Source organism: Physcomitrium patens, chromosome 3, assembly GCF_059467195.1.
Source record: "Physcomitrium patens ecotype Gransden chromosome 3, ASM5946719v1, whole genome shotgun sequence".
Taxonomy (NCBI): Eukaryota; Viridiplantae; Streptophyta; class Bryopsida; order Funariales; family Funariaceae; genus Physcomitrium; species Physcomitrium patens.
This window is the reverse complement of record NC_143412.1, coordinates 13740629-13768480: the sequence shown is the minus strand read 5'-3', so window position 1 is coordinate 13768480 and position 27852 is coordinate 13740629. Positions and strand designations below refer to the sequence as shown.

Below are 27852 nucleotides of genomic sequence, written 5' to 3'. Positions count from 1 at the left end.
TTTAATTTCAACCAGTTCCATAGCTATATTTTTTCTTGAAATGATTACCTATTCTTAACTTGGATTTTAGTTATTGGCGCATCTTACTATGCATTTCAATCAATGCAAGTTGCCCAAAGACATTGATTGGTGCCACAAGTTGGTCTTCTATCACTTGAATATTTTAGAATTTGATTTGGTAATCTAATATTAAATTGGTTTAAGATAGCTTCTAATTTGAGTCAATTTCCTATTCTAGTCTTTCATGGCTCTTATTGTTTTTATAGAATTTTACTTCTTTTATTGCGACATTTTTAATTAATTTTAACTCTTCTATTCCTATTTAATTTTTTTTAAAAACAATTCAAATGGATTTAAGCTCTATCATTAACTATTGTATTTCTAACAAAATAATCATTTTTTTATAATGATCATTGTCCTTTTTAACATCCTTTTATCATAGAAATAGAGTTTAGCTATGGCCCTTTTTAACTACCTTTGACTACAGCCATGGCCACCATCCATAGCATTACTCAGATTGTTCCATCAAAGCCATAGTGTTTCTATTGCTACATCTTCTTTAGCATTCCTACTAATATTGTGATTGGTTTCTTTAGCTAGACCAATTCACATTAATCTCTTCCGCTCCTAATTTAGATCTATGATACATAACTCTTTTTTAAGTTTTTTTTATTGACAAGCCATTAGATCCATCAAGGCTCCATGGCTTACTTTTATTTGTAGCCCTGTTAAATAACACTTTTAAGACAAGTCCTACGGAAAATTTTGTTGCAATTTCATCTCCCTAATATGTTATAAAGATAGCCAACTTATTGTCGATCCACCTCCCTCCCTTCTCCATTTCCAATGTATAAGGTGTATTATTTCCATTAGTTTGGCAACTAAGTTTAACATCAATAAAAATAACAATAAAATCTATTTCTATTGATTGGAAATAAATCATGGGCTTATTAAAACAATGTTAAGCTTTGAGCAATAAATAAAATTCATTATACTCAAAATGGGTTTGTGTGATTTATAAATGGGTTGCAATTGTTAATTGGTTGGAATAGAATAATAGTGTAATTAGGTGCCATACTTCTCTTGATAGCATTAATAGGTGCCATACATCACGGTTTTTGTAAAAGTTGGATTCTCATTTTTGTAATCCACCTCCTGTCAAAATTAGGTAGTTCTATATGTCCAAAATGGATTGAAGAGAATCTTCAACTAAAACATTTATATAAATTCTATTTTTGGGCCAAATTGTGTAAAAACACTTAAAATCCTCTTGATTTCTATTTCCCTATGTGGAGGTATTTTTTCCATTTTTACACCTACTAAATATATGCTAAAATGCTTTTTGAAATGAGTTATCTATCTTAATCTCTTTGCTATTATGTGTCTTGTTGGTGATAGACCTGCTTCCAAGTGTCTTTGAAATTTTATACACTCAAAATAATATTCAAAATTTCTTAATTTCTCATCTATGAAATTAAATAAATAAATATATATATATATATACATATATATATTTTAATACATGTATTAAAAAATAGATTTTCATGCATTTCTCCTCTGTTGCATTTTCTTTTAGTGACTCATGATTTTCGTAGGTTGGAAATTGTTTTATACCGATGGCTCAACAACATTTTCCAAAATTACCTGGATCCTTCAAGAAGAAATAAAAGTAAAAATGTAACACAACGTTGATGTTAAGTTTATTAATCATAACAGTGAGATTCACAGCATGTCGTAGCCTTAGCGTCAAAATAACTACTCGCCCACGTAACTTTTTATCATGATCAAGAGGTAAAAGTGGGTTGCAAGACAGAAGTACATATAAAATTGTTCAAAAAGCTTGAGCTGAAGAAGAATCACTTGCATGGTCATTTATGAGAGTACTTCCTAAGTAAACAACTCAACCACACTTTTCGAAGCACGTCTGAAGCATTCCCCGTTCCGTCGGAGACAGGTGTAGGGAAAATTGACCCCATGGCCGCGCCATAAGAGGGGACCTATACGCGTGGGGGGGGGTGTGTGTGCTTGTGTGTGCCTGAACGCTGCGATGCGAGCTCACCCACATCATCTCACTGCGAAAGGCGCGACGACGGCCGCGTCGTCATGGTGCCCTGACAGCAGCAGCACCTTATCCCCACCCACAAATCTACGACCCGTTCGCCCTGCGCGCATCGCACCATCTCTGGGACCCAGTTGCCCAATTTTGCCGCAAACTCGTCTCCGTTCCACGCTCCCCAATTGCGCCCTCGCCCGCCTTTCCCTGAGCTCCAAGGGATTACGCAAGATCCACCGAAGAAGATGGGGCGGAGGAATCCCATCTCGCAGCCCATTGTGTCACTCCTTTTTGGGCAGATTTTTTCGTGAAGCCGAGTGGCCGACTCCGTTAAGTCCAGGTTGTGGCCACATGCGAGAGCTTGAGTGTGGCGTTCCCTCAGTGCTCGCAAAATGTAGCTCGTTTTCTCGTGGCGCTTTGCCTCGTAGCTGGTCTGTGTTTGAGGATTGTGGCCTTGGGAATCTTGTCCCCTGTCTTTGAGAAAGGAATCCGTCCTCTGCAGTCGGTTGATTGTGCTGTTAAGGATAGAATGCGTTCGCCTCGTTGATCGATTCTGTGTCAATTGGGTTATCACGAATTAGGCAATTTCGTCGCGGCTTGTTGTGAATTGCTCACGTCTGCTGACGCAGCAACAGTGGAGGCTTATCTGGGCCCAGGGTCTTTGGTTGGAGTTGGCAAAGCTCACAGAGAACTGATTTGGACCGCGTAGAATTGTTTGGAAATGCATGCGGTGGCGCTGACGAGTGGGATAGTGGGCGGGGCGTCCTACTGCCCTGGGGAGATCAATACCACTCCATGCAGGATTGAGAGCAAAATGCTTGACGTCAGTTTTAGGGTTTGCGCGGCTCGGAGAGCAAATAACTTGGGATGGAAATTTGGTGGGGAGGCAAAACATGTGCTGATGCCCCACCGGATATCGAATTCTAGGCTTCGCAGGTGCGATTTGTATCACAAGAAAGATCTGTCGACTAGATTAGAGAGGAGAATTTGTTTTAGTCCGAGGGCTCAAGTGCCTGGTGACTTGAGCCTAATCTCTGAGACCGTTCGTGACGTGCTTGACGTGCAAGAGGTGTCAGTTTTACAGACGGACTTCAATGAAACTGCTGAGGTTGAAGACGGTGTGGTAGCTCTAGGGCACGGCTGGAAGGTCAGAGAAGCGAGCAAATTTGATACAGAAGAGCTCAGGGCGGTGGCTCACGTCCAAGCTACCTCGTTTCATCTTCAGGCGGCCGTGTTTGATGAGCTCTTCTTCAAGCTATTCAAGGTGAGTGATTGGATATAATTTGGTATCAAGGGCACTCGACTTGCTCAAAATTGCTGCCTCAAAGTATGCACCCAACGTCTTACACTGCTTGGCAGTAGACATTGATATTCTTCCTTTAAAAAAATTTAGTATGGGGCATGAAAGTGGTTTTTGGTTCTGTATGCATCTGTGTTTGCTCTTCGTGATGTTTGGCCACCTGAATGTTTAGGAACCTGGAAATGAATGCCCCTAAAATTGAATTTGATTTGTGTGGAGAGAGTCCCGGATTTGATTCAAGCAAACTTGATCACTTCACCTCTAAACTAGTTGATTCTAGTTGACGGACTTACTGGTGATCATCTGAGCAGGCAGAAGTGCTTAGTGCTCTACTCTACAAAGCTCGCCATTCACCTCCGGACAGGTTCAATCACTTATCCTGTCATCTCTATCGGTTTCGTTTCAGTTTTGCCAATTTTACAGTCGCCAGGCAGAGAAGAATAGGCTTGCAAACAATTTCTATGGATGTGTTTCATGTTATGTAAACAATCAACAGTCCAGCTTTGGAACAGGCGATGGAGACCTCTATATGATGATATCGTGACAATTTGTCTTGCATCAGTGCAGGTATGCTTGCTTACTAGCGGAACCAGCGACCGAACTGGGTGGAGGAGAGTGCGGTGATACATTTTTTCCAATCGTTGTAGGGGCGGTTAATTTAGCTGCTGCGGTCGATAATGAAGTGTTACGCCATCTTCATAGTGCTACCGAGTACTTGTACGTGAGTGGCATGGCTGTGGATATTAACTACAGGCAAGTTATACTCATCCCTTCCGTTAAATAGGGATTCTTACAATTTGTCGAACATTCATTAGGAACTCGATCAAACTTTGTAACGTTTTTAGTGGGTTTACAATCTTCGTCGAATAATTAATAATTGTCCGAGCCAAGATATAAATCAATCGATTGGATTGTCACTAGAAAGTGTGCTGTTTCAAGAAATTGAGCAAACGGTTTGACCATAGCACTTTGATAATTTTGATCTTACAACAGTTCGTGATATGCTGACACAGACGCTTTGATCTGGTCTTTACTTAAGAATGCTCTTGTGATTTTATTTCATTTTGTTATGAAATTCTTATTCCTTGTGCTTCGTGGAATTGTTTACACTGTTGGTATCCTACATTAATCGTAGATGCATGTACGTGTAGGAGACGGAATGTGGCGACTATGCTTCTGAGAGCCTGCGAATTGCTAGCCATGAAATGGGGATTCGACTACCTCGTCTTGCACGCCTATGAAGACGACATGGCTGCTCGTACCTTGTATTCTAGGGGAGGCTACAGGGTAATTGCCCTTGATCCTATGTGGATGAGCACCTGGATTGGGAGAAAACGACGTGTACTGATGGCTAAGAGGACTAGCAGAACGCCCAACTTCGACTTCTGACGCCGAAAAAGCGCATTCCACCTTTCTTTTATGCCTTTTGTTAGATGCACAGGGATTTAAGAGTTAAATTGATGTTTTTCACATCTACCATATCTTGATGATTATTGTAACGTATTACTGCCCTTGGTGGAGTTTCAGCTTCGCTCCCTGTACATTGTAACCTATAAGTTTTCATTTTTTTAATTTATTTATTTCTCCTTTGTTGACAGCACGCAACTTATGGCATCTGTTCCTGCAATCAAACCAATTTGCAGTTCTTGAATGAGTTTATGTGTGAGCCTTGTACAGTTCTCATTGTAACAAAACCTCACTGTTCTGATCCGCTCTTTCAATCATGGGGTCGAATCCCGCAACACACAGTTATCGAAAAAACTAGCTCGTTTTTCCTCTATCTGAAAAGTCAAATGAAAACCGAAAGGCAGATACCGTGACCTTCGGCTGCAAACTGTCATGGTCTCTCTCTCTCGTTTTGTCTTTCAACTCAGACCAAGCTTTCAACAACCAACCACAGCACTAGTAGGAAAAGAGCAAGAGGATTGGTTCTATTTCGTTCATCAATTGAAATTCAAACACGCTTCTACGGGATCAAACTGAGCTAGCCACAATATGAAAACGGTGGACGACGTCAGTGAATAAGTACAGAAAAGCACGTGTCGAATCTTTCATGTAACCACACACGGGAATCCATGGTGGTATCAAAGTCGGGAAGTGACGTGAGCAGTCGTCTTGCATCGGAAGAAGAGCCGCCCACTGAAATGTTGCACATGTGTGCCTTGTTTCGTTGAAAGCCGAGACTGCCTACCACCCTAGCATCTTGTGCCACGACCATCTTAGCCAAGTATGGATTCATTAACTGCCATTGCATGCAGGTTTTGGTTGTGGGTGGTGAAGTAGAACACGTCCATCACAATGTGAGGCTGCCGCTGCTGAGGTTAACCATGAAGGCAAAAATACCACCACAAATAGATGCATTTATTCAAAGGTCATGGACGCAGCACCTCGATCAACACACTTCCTTCTGGTTTGAGCCACAGATTGTCTTTCTGATAACAACATGATTCCGAAACTTTCCTTTCTCCGACTCATTCAACGTGAGCCAATACGGTGTTTCCACATACTGAGGCTTCAACTTCCAACGTTGCTCTAACAGTGATGCCCACTTTTGATGTGATGATAAACTGTGAGCTGTTATGCAGTCAAATCATCCAGCTCGGCAAGTGTCCGCAGTGGGTCTTCCTCAACTTGTCGCGCGAAGCCTCTGTTTATCACTTTTTTCACCTCACAAAGTGGGTGTTCATTTTCTCCACTTCAAAAAGGATACTCTTGGTAACCCGGATGTTATGGATGTTAGCATGTTGGCTTCCAGCTCCAAGGTCTGTGTGGTGGTCTTAACAGAGAATTGGCCGTCTTTGAGAGTCGACTCTTGGCACTCTGAGACTAGGATTGGATGGCTCTAATACATACTTTATATGTGGTCGTAATCTAAGCTGGTATTGCTTGAAGGGCTGTTCCTATGGTTGTTGAGTCAACTGTGCATGCTCTTGTTCTACAGGAGAAGTGGTGGCAGCCCAATGTTGAAGTATACATATTTTGTTGTAGTATGTATGTATATATATATATATATTTAGGGATTTTGAATGCTGTAAATTAATTTCTTTAAAATAAAAAAATGAAAAAATTGTACTTTTTTGTTAAATTGTGTGTAAAGAAGATTGGATAGACAAGTGTACAAAGTACCAGCATGAAAGAAAATTAGAAAGATCCTACCTTGAAATTGTTAGATCTTTCTAATTTTTACTAAGGTGTTAGCTAAGATATTCTAAGGCCTCCGTTCAAAGATTCTAAAGTATTGACTAGAATATTTTAAGGTATCAATAAATTATGTTGTATTTTTTAAAAAATAAATGACTAAAATAGAGACAAATATCTATTACATTTTGGAAAAGATCTCTTATATTCTTTTTTGTATTTTTTATTTATTTAATGAAGAAGATTTTTGGAGGATATATATATGCATCTTATTTTTAAGAGGAAACAAAATTTTAATTAGCTAAAATTTTATTTTTATATTTTTTGATATGCATGTGTAGGATAAATTGTTTGTTTGTGCAATTATGAGGCTACCTTGCAAGGCAAGAAAGCATACTTTGCTCCGTAGTTGCTAAGGAAGTCTTAGACTTCTACAAAAAATATAAGAGAGAACTTAGTAAAGTATTCAAAAGCTCATTGATGTAACAATGTGTATATATTGTCTTTTTTTTTTTAAAATAAAAAATAAAAAACAAACAAACAAAAAAAATGATGATAATAATAATAATAATAATAATAATAAAACAAACAAGTGATTGATTAGTTGAATAATTTAGAAATAAATAAATAAAAAAGAAAAATAAATCTATAAGAAAGTGTCAAAAACTCATATATAAGGATTACAAAAAACAAAAACAAAAACATAAAAAAATGCAAAGAGAGGAATAAAACCAATTTAATTAAAATGAAAGATTTGCCAATGGGAAGCTTTTGGATTTAACAAGATAACAAGAAAGCATAGCATATACAAAAAAACGTTGGTTTCTATTTGGTTGATATTAATTGTAGTTATGTATATGGATGGGTGAATTGAACTTTGTATTAAACTAATAGGGTTTTGCAAGTTTAAATGTATCTATGAAAGAATAAAAGGATTAATGTTCTACATGTAATAGTGACTTTTTTCATATTGTATGATATCACTATTTGCATATGTAAGAAAATTGGTATTTTAAATTATGTAATTATGATTTTCAAGTTGTCAAACTTTTATCAAAGAAATAGAGTGGTAGATATTGGTTGCTTTTTTTATGTAAGATTTTGATAAGGCTCAAATTTTCTTTTCAACCTTAATTTCTTTGCCACATGTTTTCTTTTTGAAGTTTAAAAAGAAAGTCTAAACATGGAATGTGGCCTATTTTTTTTAAAAAATTATACAATCCGAAAAAAACATAAATAAATAATGAATATAATAATAAACATGTATTAAAAAAAATATTATATAGGAGCAAGTAACATGACTATTTGAAGTTCAACTTGCTTGTTGGAAAGTATATATATATATATATATATATATATATAATATGAATAATTTTGATAAAAATTAGTTACAAAAATATGTTTATTTTCTCAAGAGAATAAATCCAAATTTTTAGAACTAACTTATTTAACAAGCTGAATTACTCATTTCCATTGCATTTTCATTATTTTTATTATTTTTATTTTGTAATAAAAGATGAAATTTTATTAAATTCGAACACATATTATTTTCTAAATCAAGGAATAACTTTGAAAATCTTGGATTTGAAATTGGAATAATAATAACAAAATTAATGGTCTTAGAACTTGTGATTAGTTACATTTTGAATAAACATAGGCTTATTTTAGATCTTAATATTTAATTTTTAGATTGATAAGATATTTTTAAAATAAAAAATTTTAATAAAAATAATAAAAATATATATATATATATATATATAGAGAGAGAGAGAGAGAGAGAGAGAGAGAGAAAGAGGTTGAAAAGAAGACTTAGGTGTGTTTGAAGCAAATAAAATAAAATAAAAAAATATGAAAATAAATTGAATAGAAAAGTTAAAAGATGCAAAAGATGTTAAATAAAACAATTAGTGCAAAAGATGTTAAATAAAACAATTAGTGCAAGGAATGTTTAGAGTTGATGTACATTTTATCTTTCTTACAAGTACTATTTTTTCAAGTAAAATTTAAATTTTTGTTTTTAATATATATATATATATATATATATATATATATATTGAAAAAATTAAATCAGTTGCAACTATTAATTTAGAACTATGAAAAGAAAGGTTTCTTCTTGATATTTAGTTTATAAAATTGGTCTTTATTTTTTTGTATCAATAAATTAATTATTTTAGCAAACACTATAGAAAAAATGAAATTGTTGAAGAAAAATTATAAAATAAATATGAGATGAGTGACCTAAAAGAATTGTACTATTATCTTAGAAATCAATTTATAAATGATTGTGCTAAAAGCATTATAAGAATAAGCCCAAACTAGTACATTCAAGAAATATTAAAATACTTTAACATGAAGGAGTGCAAGCCTATTGGCATTCAGCTTAAAGCCAACTAAAAGTTGATGAAGCTATTGGAAGATAAATTTATACAAGTTAGAGTTGACATAAAATAGTTTTTATATTAGGTAGTTGTAGACTCATTTATGTATGTAATAGTAACTATAAGAGTGGATCTTGCATATACAATGAGTATAATAAATTAACACTTGCTGAAGGTTGGTCTTATATATTAGATAATAATAAAAGAAATTATAAAGAACTTAAAAGACTTTTTGGACCATATATTGTGTATTGGTTGTAGGACCAATAATTTGCTAAATAATTGTAATGAAGATTGGGCTAAAGAAGTAGATAATAGAAGATTTGGCACAAGATATGTTTTTTGGTGGATTGGAAGCTATTTTATGAATTGCAAGAAACAACCTATTATTATAAGATTAAATTTGGACACAAAATATATGCCTATAAATTATTGTGCTGTGGGGATACCATATAAGGCAATATTTAAAAGACATTAGACTTGTCTAAATGGAAGCAACTTAAATCATATATTTTAATTAAAAATGCCTTACTTTTACAAAGAATAAAAATAATGAATAAATTAAAATTTAACATCACTTCAGAAGAAAAAAAATTGAATATGGAATAATAAAAATTGTGCATTTTATAAAAAAAATACAATATTGTTGATTTTTTAACAAAACACTTGTAAAAGATAGGTATATAAAATTAACAAGTATAATAGACTTTAAAACCTTTAATTACTTGTAATATAAGAATATTTGAGTAAATAGGATCAAATAGTAATTATTAGATAATAAATATCTTAAGGATTTTATAATGATACGTTGTTATAATTTCAAAAGTTATTATAGATATATTTAAATAGGTGATGTAATAGCTTGGATTGAGTTGTAGATAGAATTATTAACTTTTAAAATGTAATTTGTCTTTTTTAAAAAAATTTATTAATTCTACCAACAACTCAATCCATTTGATACTACACTAATTCTTCAAAAAAGCTCATTTTATATTTTAAAATATGCTCTCATTGATATACTCAATATATATATATATATATATATATATATATATTGCAATCCAATATATATTGAAAGAAGAAATAGATTTATTTTATATTTCATAAAATTCATTCTATTTATTGTTGATAACTATAATAAGTCAAATTGATTTTGTTTTTAATGATACATTTTCTAAAATGATTTTTGATAACTTGCTTTAATTATAATTTGTATTCAAATAATAAATCTAAACTTGATTCTTTTTTGTCAAAAGAACTCAACTTCTTATAAGTTAAATAAATATCAGAATAAGAATTAAAATTCATCACGTCATTAATCAAATTTTATTAATAGTATAACTATTTGGTTTATGATATGACTTAGAGCATTGAAGTTTTTAATGATGGTAATATTATTGCATTATTAATTTATACTATTGCTTTTTATTCTGCTGCAAAAAACCATAATTTCTCAAATTTTATGGACCACTCTTTCCAAACTTCAATTTGAAATATTTTACAATAGTTGCAAGAACATACTTCTAATAAAAAAATTCTCATTTCTTCATTTCTCATTGAGAAGCCTTTTAAAAATAATTTTACACCTAAATACACACCCCCTTTGTTTCATTGCTCTTTTTTCCTCTTTTGATTTTGATCTAACTTCATAAAGAAGACACTCTCAAAATGTTATTTCCTTCCAATTCAAAAAAAATCAATGATAAATTGACATTTATTTTTAATTTTTTAAACAAGTTTATATATATATATATATATATATATATATATATATATATGTCTGTTCCCCATGTATCACATAAATTTGGATAAAAAGATATTCAAAATTCTAAATATCTACCAATATTGAATGAATGATTTTTACATCATCACATTCTTTTCTACTCTCAAAAGAGCTTTTTTATTTGTTTATATGTACATATCTTTCTTAACTAACATGACATATTGTAAGTCACATAGCCTTCATAGAGACAAGTAATTGTCTCTCACATCAAAAACATAAAAGTTAGAAATATAATAACTCAAAGAATCCATCCACTACAATACAAAAAATACAAAAAATAATAAATAATAAATAATAAATATCATCATTTATATAAATTCTGATAATATTTTTAAGATATTGGTAATGCCATCACAATTTTTGCTATTGTTGCCACAACCTACCACCCACTAAATATATTTCTTTAGTTCTTTTATTCTAATCAAAATATGGTTAATATATTCCTATCTACTTATATAAATAAAATCAAGCATCTACGCATCCAAAAATCCCATTGCTTGGTTAGTAGGGGGCATGGATTGCCAAAGTAGATTGTATGTGTTTTTTAAGGGGCACTAATTGGCTGCCAATGTATATATATATTTACTTATTTATTCTTAATCATAGTAAGAGGCAATGATTGGTTGCTAAGGTATATAGTGTTTTATTTATATATATATATATATATATATATCCAACCATGAAAAAATGATTGAAGTGACAATAGAAAATAATAAATTTTGACTAAATTTTGTTTAAAATTTTTATGGAGTTGTGGTGGCAATAGCAAAAATTGTGATGGCATTAACAATGCACTACTTTAAACACAATCATCTTTGACTTATTTAAAATAACTACATTTGTATGCAGTATTAAGTTTTTGAACAACATTTCTCAAGTACACGAAACAATCAAGACCTGAAAATAGTCAATCAAGCAAATATTTTTGATCATGGTGCTATTCAGTGGCGGTGACTATTAATTTATTCAAAGCCATACCAATTGGGTATATGAAATTATTAATTCATCATAGTAGATATCGTTTGGGAAAGACATTATTGAGTTTATTAGTACACCCAACTGGCGAGAATTCAGTATTGTTTTTTGCACTACTCAATAGTCGATATTGATGTTGAAAGTATTCTGGTGGTCTGCTCGAGCTTTCAGTCCACTGGATATGCGTTTAAAGGACAGTGTCTTCACGTCATTCACAACTAAATGGAAGGTATCCAGACGAGAAACAGCTTGTAGTGAACAATTTCACTGTTTATAAGCAACATAATTACATCAAAGGACTAAAACTAGACGGCAACGTAGGTATTGAAAAGCGTGCATCAAGCTGATTGATGGAACAATGCTGTTACTTGGCTACTAGGCAGATTAGTTCACAAAGAACAGATGGCTGAAACAAAAGAAGGCTTCTGAAAGAGGAAAAAATAACCTGGCCATGAAAGCACAATAAATGAGACTATCAGCACATTTTTATCTAAATTAACGGTGAACTGAGATCTAGGATTACAAGTCGAAACCAAGGCTTCACAATGAAATCTCGACCAAGGTCACTATTCCAAGCACTCCATCCTCTGGATTAAAAGGGTCCCATGTTAGGATGAAAAGGGTATCCGATACAGAGGAACTGATCCTACCCGAGACTGATTGAAAGGATTCGATGCAATACAAAGATCTTCAAAGTCTTGATGAGTTTTGTAAGTTCTCAAAGCACATCCACGCCGAAACGCTTTGCATTCGTTTTCTTCAACACTACAGACCCTTCTCCAGCTGAAGTTCAAATTGTGACAAAATGTTGCTTAACCACCAAAGAATATACCCAGCTTGTGTTCCACTCAGAAACGAGATGGCCAAAGATGCACGATTAGGCTAGTGGGCGCTTCAGTACTCTCAAAGTGAAGTCTCAGATGGCTCGTTCGACTCAATTCCAACAGCGGACTCCGATCTGCGTTTGCTCAGACTCGCACGCTGCATCAGCCTTACAAGTGCCTGCACCACTTCAGACATCGGGGGTCGGAACTCGGGCTCCGGCTGCACATCACATTGCAAAACCACAAGTGTTAGAGGAAAACTTCAATTATCGAGGAAGATAAATCAACTCCGGCTTGTCTCCTTCAACTCAAGCGGTGAAGTTCCCATCAACATTTGAGGTATTATGACCCTTTGCAAGACCGCTAGGATACCGATCGAGCTAATCAGGCAACAGTATTAACTCTGTAATGTTAACGTAGTAAATGGGAAGAGAATACCTGGACGCAAAGGGCGACTATATCAGCAAACCGAGAGAGTGATTTAGCAGGGTAGATGCCCTTCAACGACGGATCCACCATTCGTGCAAGGGCGTCGATGTCGTGCAATTGAGGTGTGGCCCATCGTACCAAAGATTGCTCGGATCGTGGTCTTGAGCTGTCTAAAGGCTTGCGCCCAGTGAGTAGCTCCAGCATTACAACACCGAAGCTGTAGACGTCACTCTTCACGGTATAGGTTCCAGACATGGCGTACTCAGGGGCACTGTAACCGAAAGAGCCCAACATTTGTGCCGACACCTGCCAATTGTAGATGACGATTCATAAAAGTCAGGTACATTTGAGTAGGTACACATAGGGCACAGAAAGTACGAGGATATATTGACAAAGAGGATAAATTCTTGAGTGGCAAAGAGAAAAAGTATCATCAACACAACAACGTCCGTTGTAAGGAACAGACCTGGCGTTCAGAACCAGATGGTGCAAGGGCAGCTAGTCCACAGTCCGAAACATGAGGATTGAGCTCATCGTCTAGCAGAATATTGGCAGATTTGAAGTTGCGGTGAACCACGGGAGGTGCACAGACTTCGTGCAAGTACCTGTACCCCAAAACATGTTATGGCTGGCAACGGCTGACGATTCTAAGTTGACAAACTAAAAACCAAGTACGAACAGATACATTGTGAAACATCCTTGAGAGGCCAAGCGGAGATAACTTACTCCAGAGCACGCGCGGATCCCAAAGCAATCTTAATGCGGACATTCCAGGACAGGGCCTTGGTGTTTTCACCCGAGAAATGGAGCAATTCGTTCAGGGTTCCACGACTCACGTACTCGTACACCAACAGCCGTTGGTCATGTTCAATACAGTAACCCACAAGCTCAGCCGTATTAGCATGCTGCAGGCGAGCCAAACTGTCTACTACACTCAAGAAGTCATCCTCATTCTGCACCATCGACGCGCTGCTGTCGATCTTCTTCACGGCCAAGACCTGGCCGTTGGGAAACTCGGCACGATACACGCGACCCATGCTCCCTTCTCCAATCAGATTATCCTGGGAGAAGCTGTTTGTGGCTGCCTGAAGATCCGCTACAGAGAATGGGGTGGCTGCAATATTGCTCTTGTTCACCTTGCCAATTGTTGCTTTCGAATGTCCAGCACCCAGGCCGCTGATACCCTTAAATGAAGGAGGAGCCTTCAGTACCTTGACGGGCGGAGACGCCTTCACCACTGGTTCGTCGGCTGCTCCTTTGTCAAGAGGAGCTGTAAGGTGAACGAATGCAAAAGGAGCCATCAGCACATGATCCAGCAACTTGACTTGCTCAAACTCAATCGTAGAATGCAACATACTTGAGGATCCTCAGCAGGGAAGTGATTTACCTGGCTCAAATACTCTGTGCTTTGAACTTTTCTTCTCACTCTTACTGCTGCCAAAGATGTTGCGTTTCGTCGTTTTGTCTATGCTCTTGCTGGGATCACTCTGGCTCTTTGCGGAGAGGGGAGGTGTGAACCACGGTCTTCGGCTGCTGGTCGTGGCCTCTGGATCGCCCAATGCTTTCTTGGACCGCTTACGACAACACAAACAGATGCCGAGTGCTAGTAATAAAAGCAGCACAGCACCACCAGCGGCTATTCCAATGATCGCCCCTAGAGGGAGATGCGACGATGATCCATTCGATGTTCCTGAAGGAGAAGGAGTCCTGGGAGCAGGTGTGCCGGGGGCTGGAGGTGGGGGAAATGTAAGACGATTTCCTCCAACCCTGCGGGAGAAGCAGGGCTTATGTCAAAAGAGTGGAATGCCCGCACCTGGAGATTCGTCAGAGATCAAAAGCCTACAACTAAGCCTTTACATGCCGAAGATATGAATCTACAGTAGGAATTACAATTATACGGCGTGTCAAGGAAAGTAAATCCAATATTTTAAGCAAGAGAAAATGTCGTACCTGCTATTACTGGGTAAACCTGATGGATAATTACCCGTGAACTGATTGTTCTCAATGTTGCTGTTTCAATCCAGAGATGGCAACATTTAGCAAATACTTCTTCATCAACTTGGCGCAACTAATCCTCAAGTGCATTAATATGATGATTCTCAAATCCAACCAAATACAGAAGAGAATTGTGTAACAATGACTTACAAAGTCTGCAAATTCTTCAGCCGAGAGAAATCGTCGGGAAGTTTACCATTAAATTTATTGTTCTGCAAATTCCTAAGAAACCACGAAGCTTACAAATATAAATATGGCCGTTGAGAATAAGCCCGCATGGAATAAACGCATAACAAATGAGAATCTTGCTGTAGAATAAGCACATCTTAAAAATAAGCTAATTAGCAGGCCTAGACAAAAGAGAAAGGAATCTCCAAGCTGCATGATACTTACAAGAAACGAAGCTTGGCCAGGTTTAGAATGGAGTCGGGAAGAGTGCCTTCAAGTTGGTTATAGGAAACATCGCTGAAAACAAAGACAGTATGGTACCGCTTATCATCTTTGTGTGGTGGGTCGGAAGCAAATTCTCATTACAGGAAATAATAAAATCTTATGTCCTAGTATTGTGCACGAGGTTTCTGATTCAAATGATGTATTTGTTCTCTTGGTCAGGAGAGGTAGAAGTCACGTCCGAAAAAACTTACAAGGTTTCCACATTCACGATCACATTGAAATAGTTGGGGTTCATGTTGCCGGTCAGATTGTTGTTGCTCAAGTTTCTGTAGCCAGATGAAAAGCATTGGTAATTGTAACCACTTCTGTAATTTACATTTTTACCATCTAGTATTAAGGTGCATAAATATGTAGCCAAAAAGGGTAACGGCAACATCATTAGAGCTGTGAAGCATACACGACTGTCAAGGCGCCCAATTGATCAAACTGTGGGAGACCTCCGGTCAATTTATTGTTGTTCAATATCCTGTAATCAACGGAAAATATGCTCAGAAGGACGTTTCACACCGCGAAGATCTGAAAAAATGTCAATCTTTAAGGCCGCACAGTTGAGACTCTGTGCGCGAGATCACTTTATTGACTAGGGTCTAAAAGTTAAAACTATCTCTTACAGCAGCAGAGTTACCGTTTAAGCGAAATTTACATTTGAGTAAGAGACGTAGGAAACTGTTGAGGAATATTTCCTTCGATGTTGTTGTTACTAGCATCACTGAAAGCAGATCAATCGAAAAGTTAGAGAGGAAAAAACCGTAAATCGTATAACTGGTGAAGCAGCATAGATATCAACAAACCACTACAGGAAAAAATGAATCAGAACAGTAACCACTACTACATAGTTAAAGAAACATGTGCGAAGGAAAGGCTCTTACAAAATTCGAAGCTTTTTAAAAGCGTTTTGAAAGTACGAAGGATTAAAATTTCCATTCAAACCCCGACTTCCAATTTTGCTGCAACACAGCAGAATAAGTACAAGGGATATCAGGACCAGTCAATCATATTCAGTCTTTCTTACTCCGTAAATCAACGAGCAGATGATTCTGTAAAGTGATGATTTAACATTCTAACTTGTAACAAGTACAGAAATGGTTTCCAACGGTAAACGATAAGCCAACCCTGAAGAAGTTATAAACAAGTAGTGAAGGGAACTCATCCAGATAGCAAGGACAGCATGCTGCGCCAGTAAGATTTTGAAAAGGTTCTACTCGGAATATAACGTTCTTACATTTCCGTGACAGAAGAGCCATCACATACAACGCCGTACCACTGCTGCCCACAAGGGTTAGAAGCATTTTGAGTCCACCCCGTGAGAGATTGACTCTGTTTTAAGTCATACCACATGGAAATTAAGCCTGTAGCTGCACCCAAGTCATACAAAAGCAAAATGTGAGCCGCGGAGAAGCAGTCATTAGCATTTGGCCACTTCCTTAGGAAGCAACATTGTAAACGGACGTCCATATTGTACCCACGAGGGAAGGCTTGCCTGGAGACAGCATCTTCAAACTCAATGCTGCAGAGAAGACATCAACAAATTGAGGTTTCTAAGTGCAAAAAATTTGCAAGGCAAGTGAGCATACTAAACAGTATGTTCAGTGGAAAAGTGGTTTTGAGTTCATGCCAACTATGTGGAAGTGCTGTTTGAACTAAAATCAGCTGGCCGACCCCAAGAGACATTCTTCGCTCTGCAAGGTAGAACCTCAGCAGTCATTACAAGGACACTCCTATTCAACTGTTGTCGAGAAAGAATTTGTGAATATGATAAGCTCTCGCGAACCTAATTCTGAGAAACAGCAAGCATGGACTGGGTTTGCTCTTGATGAGTTTGAAAATGGGACAAGGCGACTCGAGCACTTGTTTGAGAAACTCAACGTAAAGAGCTGCTTATCGTGCAAAAGTGTGCAGAAGTTCGCGACTGATGCAGCTCGAATGCCAATGCTGACTACCTACTTCCCATTATAAACACCGCTCTTCCATTGTACTCACCTGGCGACCTATTCGTGGACTAATTAATAAAGCACAACCACCGTTTCTAAGGGAGCCCACTTTATTTCAAAGCCTGTAGAACAGCATTCCGACGGAAACTATGGAAGCAACAGAAACTACGCTAATTTGTGGTGCACCAGAAACAAAGTGTTTGAACACAGTGCCGGCCCGCACTCATGCTTTGATTTGCAAAATCCGCAGATATTTATGCTTTCTCGCCGAAGGATTGATGTAATTCACTTTACCTCTATTACCCTCCTACTTCTCCCTTTCCGAACCGCAATTATGCTTGACGTTAAATGGTGAGAGAATAGTACTGAGCCTTTTCTTTCTCTTCAGACCCAAGAGATTTCCAGATGTCGGGATGCCTTAACGGATCTCTTGAACACACACAGACGCATTTGTACAGAAGCGGCACCAAGAAAGGTGATGTTTCGTTATGCTGGAATTGATAGGAGTTCGAAGGTAGAGAAGGAGAACAGAGAACTTACTATCCACTGGATCTGTCTGAACTTGGCCATACACAGAGCTCACCACCGAGAGGATCACTACAGAGCACAGGAGCAGTCCGACTCCCAGCGACTGCTTAGCCGGAGCCTTCATATCCACACCCATCTCTTCAAACGTTTGTCCACGCCCACATTGACTCTTCGTCGGAAAATACCTTTCCGGCACTCAGCCCTCGCACGCACAACTCAAGAGTCCTGCACAAGCTTCTGTTGGACTCCGCATATACCAGCTCCTACCCCAAAGGCCATCCCTCGCCACCGTAAGTGATACTCACCCCACGCAAACTAAGTCCACTTTGAATATACAGTATGCAACGAATCCAATTCCTCAACCACTCTCAATAAGCCCTATAGCTCGCATCCAACCCTACTCAATCTGCAACCCAACTCGGGCTATAGCTATGAGGGACGCACGTGAACCAACTCACCGTGAAAGATCCTTGCTCGGTGGCAGCAGAACTCGCTCCCTACCCCTGAGCGCCAGAAACAGTGTGGAATCGCAACCAAGAGCAAACCTTTGCTGCCAAGCACTTGGCAGGCAGTATCAGATCTTCTACTGTAACTCGCATTACGACTATTCAACCTCGAAACCAATACCAACCCTCCTGGGTAAAAGTATCACCTGAGAACTTAACCCCGCTTGGTTGATTGACTTTCATCTGAATGTCTGGAAGTCACGAGGAAAGTAATTCTTGGCATTATTGGAAAGATCTCTTTGTAAATAAGACATGAACCATTATAACACTTGTAATCGCACATCACTTCTACTTGTCTCCATTTCGCATGAAGACTTTACAGAATAAATTTCGATCCTCATCTTTGGCTTGTTCCTATAACAGCATATCTCTCGGGATCACAGCTTAGGGAAGCAAAAACTACGAATTTAATGGAACAACACGGTTAACCTTAACATGTCAACCAGCCTTTCCAAATTGTGTCTGGATCTCATATTTACATACTAACATTATCTATTATTTTATTTTGCTTATTTTGCTGATGGAACCCAAGAGCCCAAATCCCTTCAGTCACAACAACAAGCTACCGGAGTTCCTTTCACGTACTTTAGCGAATACCCCTTTTTTTCTCAAAAGTCAGCCAGTACCGCACTTCAATACTTGACTTTAGACGAGTCTAGTCTTTTCATTGTTTTTAAGTATATATACAGGGAGACTTCGATTGAGCCGTACATGCAAAGTCTCCATATTTCCACAACAAGAGGTCTAGTGGAAGCAGGATTCCATGGAGACCTCAGTTTTCAATACTTGTGACTCGACGTTCTTAACATGGGTTCGAAAATAAAAAGCAACGCAGATGATAAAAGCATGTTCCTGTAAAGAGTGCAGAAATGATCGCTCCATGCGGACCTCCCCAACACTAAACTGGGGCCCAGGAGGAGACTTATTACCCATCCCCCAAAGTGAGCGCCATACGCATTCAAAATCGACTTTGCCAGCTCAGGGCGATGAGTTCCCACTTCCAACGGTGGCACGCGGCGTGGTTCCTTGCATCTCCGACTCACCCAGGTGGGAGCAATCTAGCGGCAGTACATTCGGGAGTTTCGGGACCCAGTCGTCGCTGGGTCCCAGCCATAATTGCACCAGCTGGCCGCGAATTCTCTTGCTTTGGCATACTAGCCAGTGCGCAGCCAGCCAGGTCTTGAACCTGGGAGGGGGGAGCGTTGCTGGAGCTGCAAACGCGAGCTCCGCGGTGAAAACCAAAACTGTGAGCTTCGCGCTTTCAGGAAAAAAGCCTGAATGGAGGGCTTCTCTCAATAACAGCAAGTGTTTTTTCACATTCAGCTCAAGGCTTGCGTGTGTGGCTGCTGCTTCAACTGATGAATGTGCGTGTGCGTGTGCGTGCCTCCGTGTGTGTGTGTCCAAGTTATCTTTGGAATCTGCGTTGCCTGTTGCACAGCACGCGGAGTGAATTGCTGCCGTCTCGACCACCCACCGAAGCTCTCAGATCTCCCTAGGATGATTCTCATTTGCCAACTATTGCCTCGTCGTCGACGACGCGATCGCATTCGTGGTCGGTTGGAAGCGGGTTTCATCACACTACCCGATTTCACATCGATCTCTACTCTCGGTTAATATCTCCTCGGTGCTTCGAATCCATCCACAGTGTTTCCTTCGAGACTGCTTCCAGTTTTTAGCCCACGCCTTCACCTGGTCATCAAATGCTTGGCCTGTTTTGCTCAGGAGTTGCTCTCCAACGGCAGTCATCTTGCAACGAGCCCACTGAATCGACACATCTACTTTACCAACTTGTAATTTTCCAATAAATAAAACCTTTACAATTATTACCCAAATAGCTGTAAAGTAGTAATGAATACTTCAAGATGCTTGAAACAAGCGTATGACCCACATATACAATTTTTTATACTAGTACAACAGTGCTAAGATGATGTACATATAAACGGAGAGAGAGGGAGAGAGAGAGAGAAGAACATTGATTCAGTCTCTTACTGGAAACAGCTCCTCTTGCTTTAATTACACATTTGTATTGATGTTTAAAACATTGTTTGTACGCTTGACCAGATTCATACTACAATGTCCACCACACTGGAATCATGCACGGAACGTAGGAATTGATTCTTTAAAGGTCATACTTCCAGGAATACACGTTGCATCATTTCCCCTAACTCGAGTTTTTCTTAATTGGGCATGGTCTCTATTCCAACCCGCCCATGCTCACAGTCTAACGGTGACATGGTAATAATACTGTATATCACAAAATATAAAGATTATACGAATAAAGGCAAAAGGGGCTTATGCTTCATGGCATGGGCTATTCTGATGGGGCATGTCCAAGTCATCACTGCCAGCCTGGCATCCGAGTCTACAGGTTCGGCTGACCTCCTCAACCGGACGAGACGGTCTCATGGTCATACCCGGCGACCCACGATCTTCATCCATCCGTTGCAAGCCAGAACAACTCGCCGAACAACCTATCATCCATCCATGTACACCCAAGATGCGCATTATTCATCCATTAGTTCATCCATCCGTCCCGCTGCCTAGGGCTTGGAACTCGGCCCCGAGACTCCCACCGTGATGCTCGTGGGCAGTTCTGGGACTGTGATGTTCACATTGCGAGGAAGTGTTAACCTTTAGCAATCAGTGAGATTCGAACCTTTGGTCAGTGAGATGTGGTGGGTCCTGATAGATGTAAAGTAAACGAACGAGAAAAACTTGGATGAGGCTTCCGTTTTCATCCTTTAGGGAGACTGGTGCTTTTTCGAGTAGCTGCTGACTGGGTTACTATAGATCCACATGGAATAGAAAAGGCTAAGCTGGCCACGTGGTTTGATCCTTCGTGTGGATTTGTCCACAATAAAAAATTCGCATGATTTTGTTTTTTTTGTTTTTTGTTTTTTTGTTTTCTTAATTACTGCTTATATATGTGCTTTTTTGAGAGAATAAAATTTATGATTTGTCAAATTATCAGTTTCCACAGAACGGTATTTTTGTAGAAATACATCTGTTGTGGTATATTATGTTATGTTGCTGATATAAATGGATTTCATTATACTTGATTTTGGTCAGGTAAGTATTAAATATGCCTTAACACTATGCTTACATCAAAGGGCCCATATTGACAAACAACAGACATGTTACAAATATGAATCAACCTGAAAAATCACATGTTTTTTTTTATTCCGTTCGAATCGTGGATAGTCAGATTATTTGCATTTTTTCCTGTTTATACTGGAAAATTCATATCCTCTCGTAATATATACACACATACATGCATATGTAATGAAGCAATGAGAATGTAGTGACATCTAAGAACAACATTGTAATAAAATGTTGACAACATGTTACAAATTTTGAATGTTTTATACTGGAAACAAGATATTTTGTTTTGTTTGTAGACTATTTTTTATTGCATTTATCTCCATTTGTAAAGTATTAAATAGATTGAACACAATGTAAAAAAGAACTAAAGTACTGTTCAGATCTGAATTGTGACTATGCAAACAATTCAAAGTTGTCTCTTTAAATTTGTCAGGTAATTGAATTCAGTGTCACACGCAACTGATCATGGTAACTAAAACATTTCCATGCATCACATTGATTGTAGTCCAACCAACTGACTTTCTACGCTTTTTATTTAAACTGTTGCCAGGTTATGCACTATCATTTTGAGTCTACTGTAGCAATTAGTTGCAATTAGTTTGAGTTCACAAGTTGAATGCTCTAAGGATGTTTATAGTGGGGGAAAGTAAGAACCGGAGTTCATCAGAGATATCTTCAGAATGAGGAAACTAATCAAAACCAACAAAACTATTTTTGTAACTCAACTGCGCAAAGTTTTTGTTAATGTGTGTGTATACACGTGTCACACATCGTTCCAGCATTATTCGATTGCGGCATGTTCCGTAACTATTCGTTCAGACCCTCGTTCCTTCGTGATTCCTTTGTCTTCCGTTTCTAATTGTGAACAAAACACGCGGTTTTAGGGTTTTGGAAAGCAGTTCCCTGAGATGCGGTCGTCCTGGAGATGCGGGTGTTGCAGATCGGCCTCGAAGCCGTCCGTGCCGTCTCATCACTCAACTGTGCCCCCAACTGTATCGCCCTAACTTGAAGTCATGACACATAACTGCCAGTGTCGATGAGTCTGTGCTTCCTCTTCCCACCCCAACCCATTGTGCAGCCACTCCCAGTTGCTAGTTTCCGTTCACCGGCTCGTGCAAGTTTGTTGAGGTTGAGAATAGTGAACACCCCTTCGAGGAGCAGCTGCTGTCACTTCCACATCAGGTTAACGCGTACCCAGTCCTGCAACATATCCAGAATCTTGCTTTTTAGCAACTTCGGTAACCAATTGTCAGGTTCATTTACGTGTTTGCTAGCAGAGTATGAATCGCAGATCCCATGGTTGAGAAGGCAATATGGGTACCTTCAAACTGGAAGGCGGGTTGCGGGAGCAATTTGCAAATTGAGTCATCACAGTCGAATTGGAGCCGAAGCTTATTATATCCTGAGCAATATGGACTGATCAGTTGTTTTGGGCGATTTTACTCCGGGATTGGTAGTGCAGGCTCCTTCGATTTGAATAGCCACACCGCTGTCCGTCCTTCTTTCGCAACCTTGACTGTGGAACTCAAGTATCCTTGCGTGCTATCAGGATATTGGCAGCTGGAAGGAAGCGTCACCACGAAATCCACATCTCCGTTCAACTCATGACATGGAGAGTTCGTACTTTTGATGATATTCTTAGCAGCACGGGTTGTTTGAACATTATTTAAATGAACATGAAGTGCGGTCCAAAGATGCAGGTTGGTAGAGGATATTTTTTCCTGTAAGAAACGTTTGGAACGGTTGCCAATGCTCTGACAAGAAGGCAGGTATTGACATGATGCTTGATTAATCGTTCATCCCAGGAATGTTAATTGAGACTTCACAAATTGAGACTGTGTGAAGATTGGAAAGCATCGGGGTCTTCGAGGGTAGGTTTGGCTCGATCCATTCAATCGTGATGGTTTGACGACGCTGATGGTATGTGCGGGGCTCGGACAGTCACTTTCGGAGTACAGGGAAGTGATGTATTTTACCATTCCGATTGTACGAGTCTAACTGGTAGCAGCAGGAGATTGATTCATTATTCGGCAAACCAGTAAACCTGGTAGCCCCATGTAATGTTTCTGGTCTTCGCAAGAATTCAGGATGATAATAGATCTCTTCTATCCTGTTTCATACATGCGCTACATCTACACAATGTTCGAAAGCAGGCAAGTCTTCGCAGGCATTGTGGGTGGTACACTCACTGATGCAAAGCCGGTCAATAACTGGCGATGAGAGGATTAAGCGCGGTTAATACTCAAGATCTGACATGTGTTCAAGGGAAATCTTCTGCAATGGTGCAGTGCATCCACTATGTGAGAAAAGTATTTTTTCAACCAAAACAGCTTCTAAGGAAATGGATCGCTTGCCTTTTAAGGTGAATCCCTCAGGCTGTCTTCTTGCACCGAGTTCTTACTTCTCAATACAATCTTAACAGAGTTGGTGGAGGTGAACACAACAACGCCATTCGTTTCCACGATCCAGGAATCAGATTTTGTGCCATACCTCACGTTGAAGAAACACATTCATACTACAGATCAGACACGGGGTTTCGTTGCGTATCACTGTGTTTTGTGATGTAGCTACGCTTGTTGGGGGGCATACATAGTTGAGGTCGTGAGGAGAAATAAAAAGACTTCTCCGAACTCGACCCAGCTTCATCAGTTGCTTAGAGTTTAATCCAGCTCTTGATTGAGTCATTTCTGATATTGAACGATCCAAGTTGATGAGTTAAGTCATATCGTAATCCATGCCCCTCACAAAGCAACTCTCGCTAGTTTTTTTTTGTCGAGGAGTTAGCAATAAATTCAGGAATAACGGACCGTAAATATTTTTCTTCCCGCACTTATAAATATTACGGTAGTGACCTTAAATGCACCCACCTGCTAGAACTAGGATTGATTAGTGTCTCCACCCTAACGAACCATGATCCAGGATCAAAAGCCTATTTAAGCCATCTATTCAACATGTTTTATTATTAAATTTAATAGTAAGTTGATTGAATGTAAAAATCATGCTAAATAAAAATTAAATAAATTGATATTTCTACATAAAAGTAAGATCTAATTATACATTAAAATTTTTTAGCCATATTATATATTAAGCTTTAAAGTTTTAAAATATAAAAGATATATGTATTTATATATAACTTTTTTTATATTATATAAAATAACTTAGAATAAGTAGATGGCTCTAATATACAAGAATAGAAAATTCTTATTTCTATTTCTATTCTTATGTATGTATGTATGTATATATATATATATATATATATATATATTCATTTATTTTAAATTTTTTATCTATGTTTATTTTAATAAATTTTTATTAGTATTTTTTATTACATCCTTATTTGCATGCATTAAAATATTGAACTATACATACACACACTTATATTCATAAATTAGTTGTACTATTAGATGATTTGATGATTTAATTATTGAATTTCAATAATTTTTTTGATCACATGAACATTTGGACACATGTATAAGCACCAAAAGTAATGTTCTATATACAAAATAATAGAATGTATTGTATTTAAAAATTTGTAGCATATTGAAAAATATAAATAATTATTTAATAGATTGAAAAAAAATAACAAAATTCAAATCCAAATAAGATTATGTTAGTGTAAGAAAAAACTCATTTATATAGACGTGCACAAATGGATGGAAACAACAACATTAAAAGGATAGAAAAGCAAAAACTGTATTAAGCTCATATGAATATTTTATAGGAACTAAAGAAATAATATCTTTCAAGATGGTGGAGAAGGATTTTTTTTTTTTTTTTTTTTTTTTTTTTTAAAAGAGAGAAAAAAAAAGAATAAAAAAGTGAAGTGACTTATATTGAATTAGAAGCTGAAGTTGCAGAGGATTTCTAAGAGCGAGGAGTTGCATGAGGTTCACAATAAAATTGAGCCAGTGTGGATGAGGAGGAGAGGAGACTCTAGCAGCTTTGGAATGGACTGTGCAGCATCTGGCATCCGAAATTGCAAAAGCTAAGTACATCTTGAAGACTTTTTTCCTGCAAGCAGGTCTTTCTGACTTGGAAACACATTTGTATGATTAGGAGAGAGAGATGGGACAACGCTGAAAAAAATGAAGAGTAGGCAGACATCGGCAACGTGACTTTCGAGATGCGAGACTTGCAAAAAAAAAGGGCTGACAAGTTGCAGCTCGGAGAGATTGATCTAAAGTCAAATTATAACAATCTTAGAAACTGTTTAGAAGAGGGCGAGGAGGCCAAGGCTGAGGAGCAACTTGGCTTGGAACAGCGCAAATGTCTGGAAGGTGCAATCGACAGCTTGAAAAAGCAACTGTCTGATAAGGGATTGGAAAGCTCCGACTGGCAATCGAAGAGGGATGAATGGGTCCACAACCTAGAGAGTACTTCTGAAGCCGCAACCGAGAGTAGCATTTTTAGTTGCAGATCTTCAGCAGAGACTTCCAAAGTTGGAACAAAGCAGTGCAGATCGCATTCGAAAAGAGACATCCTAGTTTGATGAAGTTGTACTAGAACTCCAGACTCTCCAAATCTAGCTTCGGTATTGTGAACAGAACTTGGAAGCCGCCCAGGCTGACCTCAGTCAGTACAAGGGGAATTGTGGTAGTCTAGTGGAGGCAGTGTTCACCCTAAACCAGAATCATTTGAAGACGTGAAAGGTTGCAAGAGCACGAGTCGATTTGGCTCGTCAAACCACGTTGGTCGAACAAACCTCTAGAGAATGAGTACGAGCGCTACAAGTTTGAGAGGATAAAATTGAGATCGTAGAGAACCTGAAGCATGAGGTGAAACACCTAAGGAAGTCACTTAGAATTTTGGAAAAGAGATTTGGTTCTTAAGCGCATGAAGCTGAACAATACAAGAGTAAAGTTGAGGAATTGCAGGGGATCTTCGATGAATACAGAGATGCCCAGGTGTTAATTTCCCAACTCACTTATGAAACTGTATGCGTCCCTAATATCTGTCCAAGATGAATCACGGGTGACCCAGGACATGCTAGTTGGATAGGAATACCACAGGAAATATTAGACTTCAAGTTGACCTGGATGGAGAATTCAATCATCCACAACAAGAATATGTGTGTGAATTGCATCGGGAAGGTGGAATGCAGCTTTTCCACACGCACGAGATTCTTGAGAAGCAACGGAGCCACTGTTTTCTCAGGAAGTACCGGCAATTGAATAGTAGGAGCTAGTTACTTGCTCTGGAAACGCTCATGCACTTTGGATTGGCCTCAGATCTTTGTACATCAGACCAAGAGTGCGAAAAAGGGATTATAAGTGGTGTTGAAGAGACATTCCGAAAGCAAACGTGACAACAGCCATCAACAGCAAGGATGTTTTGACGAGAAGTATAGATCCTCAAGGCACGGACGGAGCATTTACAAATGGGTCCGGTTCTACGATGCTTGCGAGGACGATATGAACATGTACATTTGTAATGCAGTGGTGTGATGAATGGTGCAAAAAATTGATACCGATGTCGCTGAAGGACAAGACTTGTGAGTTGAATAACACCAGCTCTGGGCAGGACCAAAACAAAAACAATGTGGACGTGAATGTTTATAGTAATGGTAGCAACAGAAAGAAAAGAAAAGAACAGAAAATAATAATAATAATAATAACGACACATATTGCCTACAACAAGACGCAGAGTGACAAAGAAAGCTATTTATATTGAACAAGTAGGGTGAGAGTAAGTCACCACAAGAATTCCTTTGTTTTATATACAACCCAGCTCAACACTCTCAATTCTTCCTAAGTAAGCATCAAGAGTTGTAGGAGTGTGGTGGAGAAGGGCACCGCCTTAGCAAGATCTAATTTTTTTTTGAGATTTTAATTACGAATTATATTTTTATAAATTTATTTTTTTTGAGATTTAAAAAAAATTATGCTTATAATTAAAATTTGTTAAAATTTAAGATCAAAATTTAGATTTCATCTAAATTTAAGATTAAGATTTTTAGAATTGCATAATATATATTTAAAATAAATTTCTTTGAATGAATAATAATTGTGAATTAACAAACACTTTTAAATTAATGTGCATAGTGAAATTTAAATGCATTAGGATTCAATAGTATTAAAGATGTTTTATTACATTTACATTAAAGATGGAAATTTTTAAGTTACTAATATATATAGCAAACATAGATACCATTTAATAATTTCTTATAGAAATATATAAAAGATAAATTTATAATTTGATAAAAATTTATATAAAGAGACATTTTTTAATTCTAGGTTTATAATAAATCATCAAAAATCCTATAAAGATTTAATCTTTAGATATAATAAAAATAATTATTATTTTTATACAATTGAAGATAAATATATATATATGAATAAATATTAAATAAACCTAAAATTTTATTAAATTGACCTACCCATCTTAACCATTATGGAAAAAAATAAAAATAAATAACCTCTAAATTTATTTTTTTACTATTAAATTTGTAACCAATAAA

The 27852-nt window shown here is 37.7% G+C and overlaps 2 protein-coding genes and 1 long non-coding RNA gene across 3 annotated transcripts; 2 read left to right on the top strand and 1 right to left on the bottom strand.

Moving 5' to 3' along the window:
• Window positions 1-2428: 2428 nt before the first annotated feature.
• LOC112280414 (GCN5-related N-acetyltransferase 10, chloroplastic) lies at window positions 2429-4953 on the top strand. The gene is made up of 4 exons (XM_024515878.3): window positions 2429-3317; window positions 3665-3717; window positions 3921-4106; window positions 4505-4953. The coding sequence occupies exons 1-4, from the start codon at window positions 2775-2777 to the stop codon at window positions 4740-4742; spliced, it is 1020 nt and encodes a 339-aa protein (XP_024371646.1). The 5' UTR covers window positions 2429-2774; the 3' UTR covers window positions 4743-4953.
• Window positions 4954-11876: 6923 nt separating this feature from the next.
• Window positions 11877-18328, bottom strand: LOC112279896 (protein STRUBBELIG-RECEPTOR FAMILY 7). The gene is made up of 15 exons (XM_024514632.3): window positions 18246-18328; window positions 17800-18050; window positions 16551-16683; window positions 16198-16275; window positions 15972-16037; window positions 15726-15794; window positions 15520-15594; window positions 15269-15340; window positions 15026-15097; window positions 14831-14890; window positions 14268-14647; window positions 13607-14150; window positions 13347-13485; window positions 12890-13186; window positions 11877-12671 (listed from the first exon to the last, which is right to left on the bottom strand). Exons 2-15 carry the CDS (start codon window positions 17921-17923, stop codon window positions 12531-12533), a joined length of 2250 nt encoding a protein of 749 aa, XP_024370400.1. The 5' UTR covers window positions 17924-18050; window positions 18246-18328; the 3' UTR covers window positions 11877-12530.
• A 3933-nt stretch (window positions 18329-22261) lies between these two features.
• Window positions 22262-23756, top strand: LOC149989518 (uncharacterized). Its single transcript, XR_016502133.1, has 2 exons — window positions 22262-22577; window positions 22687-23756. It is a non-coding gene; the product is annotated as an uncharacterized LOC149989518 (long non-coding RNA).
• The last annotated feature ends 4096 nt before the right edge of the window (window positions 23757-27852 follow it).